We start from the raw sequence: 13,972 nt of genomic DNA, 5'->3' as shown, positions 1-13,972 counted from the left end.
AGGACTCAGAGAGACCCTTATTACCCTATCTTTCTGAGATTTTGAACATTAAGCCTTGGAACTACATCTTAATCATTTTCTGAAGTGACTTAGTACATAACCCTGTGCATAGGGGTCTGTGTCCATGTAAGCATAGGAAATGATGCACACCATATACCCTCATAGCATTCTTGGTATGTGTTCATATACCATAGTCTTCGGGAGAGTTTTGCAGTAAATTAACCCATTTAACGGGACTGCACCCACAGTTCCCCAGACTTATTCTATTACTGAGCTCTTCCTTGTCTAGCGCTTGGGAGTGTCTCATTATGTAAGTGTTGCTTCAGGATATCTTAAATACCTGTGTCTCTCCTGAATCTATGCTTTTAAATTCAGGGCAGGAATCAGCAAACATCTTCTGCAAAGGCCTGGACATTAAATATTTTAGGCTTTGCTGGCCAAACAGTCTCTGTTGCAGATACCCAGCCCCGCCATGTAACACAAAAGCAAGCAGAATTTGTGCCATTCACAAAAATGTTATCCTTCCTTCCCACCCCACGCCATCCATTTAAAACCATCAAAATCATTCTTAGCTAGTAGGCTGTAGAGAAATAGATGGGCTGGAATTGACCTGTACGCTGTAGGTGGACAACCTCTGATTCAGTGGATAATAATTCAGGATCAGAAATAAATACTTTATTCAGCTAGATTGTGGAATACCTAAGGTATTTTCAAGAAGAAGTTCAGTGTATTTATGTAAATAGAAAAGAATACGTAAGCTTCATCTACTCTGCCAAAAACATTTGTTGTCCTGTAGCTTAGCTCCTAAATATTGAGGGTTGACTAAAACCCTGCCAGTTAAGGGATAAGCCTGATAAAGATGAGATGAATAAATATTGGTGAAAAATCTCCATATTATAAAAGAAATCAGATTAGAAATTTTCACTGTGGAATTTCTTTATTACCAAATTTTAAAAAGTCTAATTATATATGTTTTTAAAGATTTATTTATTTGAGAGAGAGAGAGAGAGAAAGACAGTGTGCCAGGAGGGGCAGAGGGGGAGAGAGAGAGAGAGAGAAGTAGACTAAGCTAAGTCTGCAGCCAGATGCGGGACTCGATCTCACGACCCTGAGATCATGACCTGAGCCAAAATCAAGAGTCAGACACTTAACCAGCTGAGCCACCCGGGCGCCCCCTAGTTTTAATGATATTATGCAAAGGTCATAGCACAGAACTTGAGTTACAAAATGGATGCAAACGTTCAGTATATCTCGAGGGAAAATTCTGTTGTTAATAAGATTTGAAAATTTGTTGATGACATAATTGAGCATCAGTAAAAATACGGCATTTCCAATGTTCTGAATTCCCTCTGAATAAATATGTTACTTTTTCGCTTCAGAGAATGCTTGTCGCTCCTCTGTGGTCCAAATGTAACAGTTGCGTGTCCTCCTCCCCACCCCCATCCCGGTTTTCCATAGGTTCATTCCGGAGCCCTGGTCAGCCTGCAGCACCACGTGCGGGCCGGGCGTCCAGGTCCGAGAGGTGAAGTGTCGCGTGCTCCTCACGTTCACGCAGACGGAGACCGAGCTGCCCGAGGAAGAGTGTGAAGGCCCCGAGCTGCCCACCGAGCGGCCTTGCCTCCTCAAGCCATGCGGCGAGGGCCCTGCCTCCCGAGAGCTGGACGTCTCTCTCCAGGAGGACAGCAGGATGACTTACCACTGGGAGTATGCTGGGTTCACCCCTTGCACGGCCACATGCTTGGGAGGTACTTGATTCTCGCTCGGGGGACAGTCTCATCTTGTGCTGCTAATGGTTTGAGAAATCACTAAATCATTCAAGCCAAATACACAAGTTAGAAAAGTCTAAAGGAGGTGACATCATTTGGATAACTGAAAACCTTGCCATTTCTTTCTTTCTTTTCCATTATGATTATTTTCTAGGAAGATAAAGGATAGTGGGATAATATTGTGGCCAAAAAAATTAGTACATTCCTTTGGCCTAAGCATCTGAATAAATGAGATGGGGAAAGAGGCCACTGAGTAATATGGAATAAATAGGAAAACGCAGAACGGGTAAATCGAGGCAGTCTTGCCCATAAATCAGTGTTACAAAGTGAGATTATCTGATGGCACTCTGTCAAGACTCATCCTCAGATTATAGTCAGGCTCATACCCGCACGTTGGGCCAGAACATACTGATGACTACGGTTTACGTGTATACGTGTGGAGTCACGTGCATAGACAGTGGACCTGTTAGGATTAGGAAGTGCTAATATGGTCAGCGGGCCTCAGTAGGGTAGAAGTTGGCCCCAGGATCATTATTAAGCATTTCCAGAATCCAAAATGGAGTGGATGAGTAGAGAGCCGGAGTCCAGATAGTCATTCTCCGGGGCTCTCTTTTTTGGAAGGAAATAGAAATAATTGGAAAGCTAGATCTTCTACTGATGTGAAGGGGGCTCATCCGATCAGGAATCCAGGACTCCTCACACCCTGCCCATGGACTCCAGTGGTTATGGCAAAACTTGGTGACTAAATGTGTGCTGACTTCAGTCCCAGCCAATGGTGGAAAGAATACAAGGAGCTGCTGCCTTAGAAGGCAGTTGGGTCAAGTGCATGCTCCACTCCTCCTGGTGGTCCTGAGCCCAGTGCTTGGACCTCCCTATCAGGTCTTGGAGCTCAGGGTCCCGTCACTGTGCCTGAGCCCCTCACCCTTTGTCCCCCAGGCTCTTAAGTAAATTCCCAGTCCTTCCCATCTGGTCTCCAAGACCCGATGGTATTTGTCTTTCTCCTTTCCTAATTCAACCTCGAGACTCACCTGTCCTGACACAGGCACTGGGTCTCTGACATTGCCAGCCTGCAGTTGACGCAGGTGGAGTGACATATGCTTTACCCCAGGCTTCAGCAAAGCAACTGCTGCCTTTCATATGGACTTACGCACCTAGAATTTGAGCAAAGAACCCTTACCTACTCCCGCATTCTCTCTGCTCTCTTACTTGCTTCGCCCTGGTTTGTAGAAGCCGACCCAGCTAGCCAGGAATTTAGATTTTCTTATTCCCCAGGACCCTGATTCGCTGCCAGGGCACATAATCTCAGCCACACCTGTGCTGGGGCCTGGAACTTCACTCCTGCGCCCTCTGAGTTCAGGAGCCTGGACACTGCCCTTGCTATAGCTTGGAAACCTGCACTTTTTTTTTTTTTTAATTAAAATTCAATTAATGGACGGGGTAGCCGGGAGGGTGATGGGTATTAAGGAGGGCATGTGTTGTGTTGAGCACTGGGTGTTATATGCAACTAATGAATCGTTGAACACTACATCAAGAACTAATGAGGTACTATATGGTGGCTAGCTGAACATAATAAAAAATAAATAAAATTCGATTAATTAGCATATATTGTATTATTAGTTTCAGAGGTGGAGTTCAGGGATTCATCAGTTACATATAACACCCAGTGCTCATTCCATCATGGGCCCTCCTTAATGCCCATCCCCCAGCTACCCCATCCCTCCCACTCCCCTCCCCCCTCCAGCAACCCTCAGTTTGTTTCCTAGAGTTAAGTGTCTCTTACGGTTTGTCTCCCTCTCTGATTTCATCTTGTTTTATTTTTCCCTCCCTTCCCCTTTTGACATGCCCTTGGCGATAAGAGAAACTGGTACTTTCTTGATGATTCTGGAGAATCCCTCTAGAGCTAGTTGCTGTGATGAAAAATGGTCCCCTATTCAAATGTGATTATAGATGTCTGGAACTTTCTTTTACATTACTGCGAAATGTCAGCTGTCTGTACCACTTCTGAGCTACCGCATTCCTGCAGTTTCACAGAAGCCTGGAGCTTTGTCTTTTATTATGAGAGCAGAAAAAATCCTACTATTGCTCGTACATCCTCAAATCTGTTAATCTCAAGCTTTTTTTTTTTTAAAGATTTTTTATTTATTTTAGAGAGAGTGAGAGAGAGATCATGGGAGAGGGGCAGAGGGAGAGAATCTCAAGCAGACTCTGAACTGAGCACAGAGGCCAATGCAGACCTTGACCTCACATCCCTGAGATCACGACCTGAGCCAAAATCAAGAGTCAGACACTTAACCAACTGAGCCACCCAGGCTCAAGCTTTTGAATGTTGACTTTAGTAGAATTGCTATTTTGTCTAGTACTCTGTCATCCTTGATTTTAGTTCTTTCCCTGATTGGAAAATTCCCCCTCGATTTGGGAAAGCATGCCATGTTGGGTCCTTGGAACTAACAAAGCAGTTGGATTTGCCCAAGGAAAGATGACCAGGTTAATTCTGATTCAGTTGGCAGAGCCTAATAGACCTCATCTTTGAAGCTTGATGTCAAAATATTAGAATCTGCTATTGTATTGTGTACCAAGGTGGCCCTAGAGTCCGCCTCCAGGATGGCTGAACTCATGGGAATGACTTTCTTTTTCTTTTTTTTTTGGTAATAGCTTTATTGAAATGTAATTCACATACCATACAATTTATGTATTTGAACTATACAATTCGGTGGATTTTAGTATATTCACAAAGTTGTACAGCCATCATCACAATCAATGTTAGAACACTTACCCCCCAAAGAATCCTGTACCCTTAAGCAGTCATTCCCCGTTTTTCCTCAAACCCCCATTTTCCCGACCAGTGGCAGCCCCTGGCAGCCCACTAATCTACTTTCTGTCTATTCTGTCATTTCATATAAATGCAATCACATAATAGGTGGTCCTTTGTCACTGTCTTCTTTCACTTAGTGTAATGTTTCCAGTTGAAGTTCATCCATGGTGTAGCATGAATCAGTACTTCATTTCTTTTTATGATGAATACTATTCCATTGTATGGATATACCCCATTTTATTTATCCATTCATCAGTTGGAAATTTGGATTATTTGCATGTGTTAGGTGTTGTGAAGAGTCCTGCTATGATCATTCAGGTACATATTTTTATATGGACATATTTTTTCATTTCTCTTGGGTATCTACCTCAGAGTAGTAGAATGAGTTTTTAATCCATTTAAAACATACAAGTTTTGTGAAACTTGGCTAATTGAGTTTATTCTTATTGGCGTTGTGGCCCTTTGGGTGCGCTGTGAGAAGGGTAACTGCCTTGAACATGTCAGAAGTGCAATTCACCATTCAGATGGTTGATGAGAAGGTGCCCATTTATTTTCTGACATCCTCTTGTCAATCTGGAACCCATTTTACAAATTTTAACAGAGATCAACTTGGAAATCTTTCAATACCCAGTTAAACAGCAATTTAGCGTTGTGAAGGTGTATTATTATATTGTTTAATCCTAGAATAATATCATTTAAATGAACCTTGGATATCCATGAACCCAAATTTTACAGTTAGGGAAACTGAGGCTCAGAGGCCGTCACGCAGTCCAAAACAGAAAATAATTCTCATTCTTTAGAGAGGGTTGGTTGAAGTGCATACAATAAGCTCTCTAACTTGCCAAAAAGTAATGTTTTTAACTTTGTGGGTTCAAGCTTAAATTTTCCTTTTAAATAGATCACTAAATTCTATAAAACTGAAGGCCTAATGCTTGAAACCAAAATCCTCTATAAAGGCAGGGAACTGCATGTCTGCTCTGTGCTGGACTCCATGGCTCTGAGTTCTGGGCTCGGTATCAGGATAGAAAATGAGTAGGACACCACCCTTGACTTGGTGGACCACAGCTTTGGTTATTCACCTTTACTGTCTTGACAGTACTACTTACACACAGGGGTACTTGCCTCTCTGTGACCCATTTTAATGTGCTTTTGGAGGCTCAGCCTCTACGAGTCCACTTACGTGTAGTTACGAACGTCGGTTTTAACCCTCACCCTGGTCTGCTGTAACAATACCACAGGAAAATAGAACTTCCCCAGGCACCTAGTTATTTCCCCAACATTCCTGTTTCTGATAGAAAAATAATATATACAAATTACAGATTTCTGAAAAGATAAACCTTTGGTTGCGTCCTGATAATCTGTGTACTTGTATCTTCTAACTTATCTGCACATCATACAGAAAATCAAAGTAAATCTATTCGTTGTAATGGCTGATACTTGAGAACCTTTCCTAGGTCTGCTTTCATACTGGAGTGGCAACGGAGAATTCTCTTTTAATTCTCGAAAGCATGAAGAATGCAGACATATTGAATTTCCAGCTTCCAGGGGGCACGTGTGTGCGCATGCATGTGCATGCCTGAACACACAGACATCCTGGAAGATACCCTTACCTTTCCAGGACCCCCTGCTAAGGTTCTGTAATTTACTGCATCCTAAACATTCCTCACCAGTGTTTCTTTGTATTTTATGTTATTTGTTGCACTTACGACCTTTCATTTTTACCTTGGTATTTTCTAGTAGCACAAGCTAGTAGCAGAAGCACGGATTTTGAAGCCTGACCGCACTTTGAACCCTGGCCTCTTCCGCTCTCTTCACTCTCTTTGGGCCCCTTATCTAAGTTTGTAGGGGCTCATTTTTGTAAAATGAGAAGAGCCATCCCTACTTCATGAGGGTCAATGAAAGGATTGAATGTGCTTATTTAACAAGATGATGTAGGAGAAGTGCTTAAACGCAGTGCTTGGCACGCGATCTATAGTAAGTATTAGTGGGATGGTTATTTTATCATAGAATAATAATAGGGCATTCTTCTTATAATGCTCCCATTTTTTCTCTTTTAAAAAATCTGATTTTCTGAGCCCCTTAAAACATCTACTCATTTTTAAGTCCATTCTTACGAATTCTCTAAGTAAAATAATCATCTATAATTAATGATGGTTTCATTTTTCCCTTTCACATATTTATTTATCTTATGTAAGTTTTATATCTCATTGCATCATCTAGAATCACAAAAACAATAATAAGGAGTGTGGGCAATGCCAACCTTGCCTTTGTCCTGACAGTAGCAGGAATCTCTCTGTTGTTTCGTTCAAAAACAACATTCTACAAATTTGTTGCATGTTTCTTTGCAGTAGGCACTGGGCTGAGTGATAGTGACTCACACTTGGTGGGGGAAATGTGCCGATCTTATAATCACACACATATATGTAAATCACAGCTGGTTATAGCAAAGGAGATTCATGGTGCTCTCAAGGCATATAATAGGAGGAAATTGACCTAGTTAGGGAAGTAGGGGAAGCTTCCCTAAAAATGATTACTCTTGAACTTAAATCTGAAAGATGAGGAATTAATTCAGCAAAGGAGGGGCTGGGGGGTGGTCACAGAGAGAATTCCCAGCAGAAGGAAGAGCAGGTACAAAGTCCTTGGGTAGCAGGTGCATGGTCCATCTCACGAATGAAGAAGGCAGGTGCAGCTGGAATACTCAGGAAGATGGTGAGCTGATGCTAGAGAGGAAGGCAGGGGCCGACTAATGCCTTACAGGCAAAGCTGACTTGGTTCTTTATCCCAAGATCCGGGGGGAAGCCATTTAACGAATCAAAGTGGCAGTTACATGATCAAACTTTTATTTATTTCAAAAAAGTGAGCCCAGCTGTATTGTAAAAAAAAAGGGTTTGGAAGGGATAAGAACAGATGTGAGGGAGGACGTCTTAAGAAGTCGTTGTCTCATCCAGGCGAAGGCTGGGCCTTCAGTGGTAAGGATGCTAGAGATGGAGTACAGCAGATGACTCGGAGAAATGTGTAGAAGGTGAAAGTCTGTGGGTGGAGCGGGTGAGCGGGAGTGAGGTGGCCAGTCTGAGTCCTGGATTCTACCCTGAGATGATGAGTGTTCACTGGAGGTCCAGCTGGGCACAAGGAATCACAAGTTCAGTTCTGGTTGTAATAACTTTAACATGCCTTTGGACTTCCAAATAGAGATGCTCTAAGTAGGCCATTGCACGTGTGAATCTGAGGCAAAGTGCAAAGATCGAGGCTGGAAATACACACTTATGAATCATCTGTGTATGGAGAGAATTGAAGCCGGGGCATGGATGGATGAGAATCTCCAGGAAGAGAATTGGTGGCCACTGATGACTTGAAGAGTCCATCCATTGGAATGTTGGATATGGATGTCAGATTTGAAAGGATGGAGGAAGGAGTGACAGGTGACAACATGGAGATGAAAAGAATAGATATTTTTGTGGCAAAATTTGTCTGTGATAAAGAAGACAGAGAGAGGGAAGAGGCTAGAAGGTATTGTGGGTTGTGTGTGTGTGTTGTGTTATTCAATGACTGAGTGGCTTGGGTACATTTACAAGGAAGTGAGAAAGCTCCGGAATGAAATCAAAAGCTAAAGTAATCAACAGATTTCCTGGGAAGGTGGAAAGGAGTGAAAGCCAACACACAGTGGTAGAGATTGGTCTTCAGCTGTGGAAGAGGCAGCTCCTAATAGAAATAGGCCAGGAAAAGGCCAGTGTGTGTGAGTGATTTGGGGAGTGAATGCAGAGATGTTTGAGGTCACGGTGTAACATTCTCTTCTTATACAGCTGACTACAATATGCTAGTATTGGATTTAGTGACATGTGTGAATGATATTGCTGCATGTGGGCATCTTCCATTTCACATGGCGGACTCCAAGCATGCCTTCCTACAAAGGGGAAAGTGGGACCGAAACCGAGGTCCACCGCGGGATCATGTTAGCATACTCCCCACGGAGATGTGTTCCCGACACGGAAGGTTAGCAATCGCTGTTTTGTTCTCTTCAGATCTCTCCGAGTCATGACAGGCCTCTGGCTGTAATTTCTTCTAACCACTCTTGATATAATTGGTCACTTCCTCTCAGGCTCCAGCAATGTTTATGATGCCCTTCATGCAGCCAAATGGTTTCAACAGTCCTTAATCTTTACCAGCTGTGTCCTCAACTGGTTGCTAAAAAGAACTCACCTATTTGCAGTGCTGTAACACTTGCATTTGAACCCCAAGAATGATGCTGTTCCTTGGCACTTCTCCTGACCCAGAGCATATCATGCTTTCCCTCTTTTTCATGACCTGGGAGTTGAGAGTAGCATCCTCTCATTCACAGTGGCTTATCAGCTGAGAGAAAGGAAAATGGACTAATGTTCTTTTCAATATGCCCCTGGGCTTGTATCTGTAATATAGCATTGTACAAGGCAACACTGTATGAAGTAGATATGGTTGTTTTTTTCTTTTGTAGATTTCATTATCAGGGTTATAGTAGTTTTGTAACATGAATTGGAGTTTTCCATACCTTTCAACAGTCTTAAATAGTTTATATCATGGGGCGCCTTCATGGCTCAGTCAGTTAAGCGTCTGACTCTTGATTTAAGCTCAGGTCATGATCTCAGGGTCCTGGGACCAAGCCCTGTGTTGGGCTCTGCTCAGCGGGGAGCCTGCTTCTCTCTTCCCTTCTCCCTCAGTGCCTCCCCCCTCCACCCCCACTCATGCATGCTCTGTCTCTCAAATCAATAAATAACATATCTTAAGAAATAGTTTATATCATGGATATTATCTTTTTAAAAAGTTTGAAAGCACTGGTTCCTGCCCATTCTTGTTTTCCCCTTTTGGGGGCAGGATTTAGGGGAGAGCATCATGGCTGGATCTTTGACATCATTTTCAAGCCCCACCCCTCCTGCTTATTGTTGTATTCAAGATCTTAATTTCCAAGTAATTTCCCTAATTTAGGTTTTCTTGGGAAAAAAAGCCATCCACTTCATGGCAGTATTGATATTATTATTACGAGTTGTTCATCTGGTCTTGGGTTGCTTTAAGCCTCTCTCTTCTCTTTTTTTCTGGCCACAAATAATGTGGGATCCATTCACTCTTTCTGACCAAGCAGTTAAATAGGGAATGACTTATGGAAAATTCTAATGGTCGGACTTGGGGGTTTAATTGTTTATTATTTGTTTACAGTTGGACTCTGTTGTGGTCAGAGGATGTGACCTGCGTGATTTCTGGCTTTTGGAACTTATGCAGTTTACTTTATAGACTAATAGAGGATCAGTTTTTGTTAATGTTCCATTGGAGCGCCAAGAGCATATTAATGTCTCTTTCTAGGGCCCAAGGCTTTTCGGTTATTAAATCAACATACTTGTCTTATTCAATTTATTTTTTCATATTTAAACTTGATGTATTAAATTTAAACTTGATGTATTAAATACTGGACAGAGCACTTTAAAGGCTCTGGCTAGATGTTCTTCATTGCTCCAGGTATTTCTTACTGAGTGTGTGTGTGTGTGTGTGTGTGTGTGTGTGTGTGTGTGTGAGATGTTATTTGGCATGTTGAATTACTCAGGACTTGCATGCAAGAAACCCAACTCACGCCAACCTTAAACCAACAAAAGGAAATGTGTTAAATGGCTCTGCTTCCCTTTTTTGAGTCCTTGCACCCTCCTCTAATCATTAATTCATTTCTTGATGAAGGCTTTGAATATTATTTCTGCCCCCCAAAAGACCCTCTTATTATGACATTGTAGAAGTCAAATGTGGATTGAGGGATGTTGCCTCATGCTACCAAAGGAATTGATTAGAAAAATTATACTGAAATTTTAATGCATCATTTATTTTATAGCTCCTAAATGCATCACAATTATCACCCAAATTTTGCTAAGTATAAGATGAAGTGAACTTATATTTTTTACTTCTACTTTTGAGGATAAGATTTTGTCAAGCCTCTTGAAGTGAAAAGTGTTAAATTGTTCTCGTAGGTTGAGTATGTGGGGTGGAAGATATTGTTGTGGCCATCTTTAGAAAATACATTTTACCCCAATAAGTATCCTAAGCCATCTATTAATTTTTTACATTCCTTTGAGTATGCTTACTTTAAGACAGAGAAATTTGTCACGAGTGTTCTAGCACTTCATACGAATGGTTAAATGAGATCACTTTAGACCTTTAAGACCCACCCACTGTGTCTCCAGAAAACATTCCAAAATAGTCTCTCTATATTTTCTACAGAATTTTGATTACAAATTAAAATATATGTGAAAGGTAACTGGATTTTGATGAAAAAGAAATGCAGCCATGCTAGAAAATGAGCATCTGCGCCCCTATGAAGTCCGTAAGGAAGCCTGACATTTGCAAATGGGGACTGGTAATTCAACTGTAGCTGTGTCCCCTTGGTATCTCAAATAAGCCAGTATTTATTTAAAAAAAAAAAAAAGTTCATGGGAGATCCATGGAGATTGACGACTGCATCCCACCATGTCCACGAACATAAGAATTCAACTGAAGAAAGCAGGAGAAAATTTAGTGGAAAGAACTGAACATCACCAATGTATATTTTATATATCCTTTTGGCCTATTCTGCATTCTGTAAAATATCATAAAACGGATGAATTGAAACATGGCATTTGGAAAAAGAACCACAGTCTTCTAACATAATGGAACACACATTCTTGCATGAAACTGAATACATTTGCATATTTCAAATAGCAGAGTCAAGTTGCTGTTACAATTTTTATGTGACTTTTTTCATCCAGAGTTTGATTTATATTTTGTTCACTTCTGATTTTCCAATAATTCTTTTTGTCTCAATAGACGAAGAATAGTGGTTGAGACGTGGGCTTTGGGGCCAGACAAAGGAAAGATTAGCCCATGGAAGTGTTCCTATTTGCCCAAGAAGCAGTCCCTGCTTTGGGAAGCTGGTTGACTGTATTGTATTTTGGGATCCCTGCAGGACAAAGACAGAGCTCTGGCTTAGGAGATAGGAAACCTAATTTTTAGTTTTGAATCTACCCCTTTTCTTGCTGTCTTAATTTCTCTCTAAACCTCAGTGTCCTCATTATTCAATTAATAAAATGGAGATGATGGTACCATTCTTCGGACCTCACAAGGTTATGGTGGGCCCAAATGGTACAGTTGAAAGCACTTTATACATGCCAGAGCCCTCTCCCAGTGGGAGGTATTGCTGTTGTTTTTGCTAGCAATGGAAATATTACTAATTACAGTAATAGTGAACAGCAACTCACACCATAATGAAAATTTTAATGAGGGTTCCACGTCAAAGTTAACACATGTGCGGTACATAGAAAAAAATGTTATTCTTTAGCAGCTGATAGGAAAATTCCTCTTGGGAAACTATGGTATGCGTTTGGGAGGAACACTTTGATGGTTCAGCTGAGGGGACTTTGAGTGCATTTGGAATGTAGGTACGCCTGAGAGTAGATGGGGAGTCGGGTGCTTTTTCGTGTTTCAATGTGAGTGTATTTGGGCGGGGAGGGCAGTGGGGAGAATATTAAAAACGGGAAGACTTTGAAAAATGCAAAGCGGTTTGCTCCCATGTGCACCCTGAAATCAGCCTGTAGCCAAGCAGTAGAGTCAAAGGGCAGTGGCTTAAGAAGTCCCAAGACCCTATTCTTTCCCCCATAGTAAGTTATTCTAAGTCATTGGCATTTTTTCCTCTCTCCAACCTCCAGGCCATCAAGAAGCCATAGCAGTATGCTTCCACACCCAGACCCAGCAGACAGTCAGTGATACCTTGTGTGATATGGTCCACCGTCCCCCGGCAATGAGCCAGGCTTGCAACATGGAGCCCTGCCCACCCAGGTACGTGCCGTCCCGTGCTCCAGGATGCTGTGTCGAATGGTAGCACCCTCTCCTGCAGAGAGGCCCACATGTGCATAAAGGCTTGTGCCTCTGCCCAAGGTAAACCACCTGGCTTAGGTCGGCGTTCTCTCTTCTCCATTCACATTATGCTCCAGCCAGATTCCTGCTGGGTGCACAGAAACTGCGTGTTGAGAAGGAATCCCCTTCACCCTGGCTCTTTTTTGTTTTTTTTTATTCTTATGTTAATCCCCATACATTACATCATTAGTTTTAGATGAAGTGTTCCATGATTCATTGTTTGTGCATAACACCCAGTGCTCCATGCAGAATGTGCCCTCCTCAATACCTACCACCAGGCTAACCCATCCTTCCACCCCCCTCCCCTCTAGAACCCTGTTTGTTTTTCAGAGTCCATCGTCTCTCATGGTTCGTCTACCCCTTCGATTTCCCCCACTTCATTCTTCCCCTCCCGCTACCTTCTTCTTCTTCTTCTTTTTTTTTTCTTAACATATATTGCATTATTTGTTTCAGAGGTACAGATCTGAGATTCAACAGTCTTGCACAATTCACAGCGCTTACCAGAGCACATACCCTCCCCAGTGTCTATCACCCAGTCACCCCATTCCTCCCACCCCACCCCGCACTCCAGCAACCCTCAGTTTGTTTCCTGAGATTAAGAATTCCTCATATCAATGAGGTCATATGATACATGTCTTTCTCTGTTTGACTTACTTCACTCAGCATAATACCCTCCAGTTCCATCTACGTCATTGCAAATGCCAAGATCTCATTCCTTTTGATGGCTGGATAATATTCCATTGTATATATATATACCACATCTTCTTTATCCATTCATCTGTCGATGGACATCTTGGCTCTTTCCACAGTTTGGCTATTGTGGACATTGCTGCTATAAACATCGGGGTGCACGTACCCCTTCGGATCCCTACTTTTGTATCTTTGGGGTAAATACCCAGTAGTGCAATTGCTGGATCGTATGGTAGCTCTATTTTCAACTTTTTGAGGAACCTCCATACTGTTTTCCAGAGTGGCTGCACCAGCTTGCATTCCCACCAACAGTGTAGGAGGGTTCCCCTTTCTCCGCATCCCCGCCAACATCTGTCGTTTCCTGACTTGTTAATTTGAGCCATTCTGACTGGTGTGAGGTGGTATCTCATTGAGGTTTTGATTTGGATTTCCCTGATGCCAAGCGATATTGAGCACTTTTTCATGTGTCTGTTGGCCATTTGGATGTCTTCTTTGGAAAAATGTCTGTTCATGTCTTCTGCCCATTTCTTGATTGGATTCTTTGTTCTTTGGGTGTTGAGTTTGATGAGTTCTTTATAGATTTTGGATACTAGCCCTTTATCTGATATGTCATTTGCAAATATCTTCTCCCATTCTGTTGGTTGTCTTTTGGTTTTGTTGACTGTTTCCTTTGCTTTGCAAAAGCTTTTTATCTTGATGAAGTCCCAATAGTTCATTTTTGCCCTTGCTTCCCTTGCCTTTGGCGATGTTTCTAGGAAGAAGTTGCTTCAGCTGAGGTCAAAGAGGTTGCTGCCTGTGTTCTCCTTTA

The 13,972-nt window shown here is 42.1% G+C and overlaps 1 protein-coding gene across 9 annotated transcripts in view; it reads left to right on the top strand.

The window, feature by feature from the left end:
• Positions 1–13,972, top strand: part of ADAMTSL3 (ADAMTS like 3) — a 372,820-nt gene that overhangs the window by 247,473 nt on the left and 111,375 nt on the right. For all 9 annotated transcript variants that reach the window (XR_010404803.1, XR_010404802.1, XR_010404804.1 and 6 more), the window contains exons 16-17: positions 1,459–1,745; positions 12,267–12,396. Coding sequence is in view for 6 of the 9 variants with exons in the window: in XM_064569802.1 (XP_064425872.1) it covers positions 1,459–1,745; positions 12,267–12,396 (417 nt within the window). In the remaining 3 variants the exon portion in view is untranslated. The remainder of the gene's footprint in view (positions 1–1,458; positions 1,746–12,266; positions 12,397–13,972) is intronic.

Source organism: Mirounga angustirostris, unplaced genomic scaffold (genome assembly GCF_029215605.1).
Source record: "Mirounga angustirostris isolate CCGP_5_RB_7025 unplaced genomic scaffold, mMirAng1.0.hap1 SCAF_9, whole genome shotgun sequence".
Taxonomy (NCBI): domain Eukaryota; kingdom Metazoa; phylum Chordata; class Mammalia; order Carnivora; family Phocidae; genus Mirounga; species Mirounga angustirostris.
The sequence above is the reverse complement of the archived record's forward strand: the minus strand, read 5'-3'. Positions and strand labels throughout refer to the sequence as shown.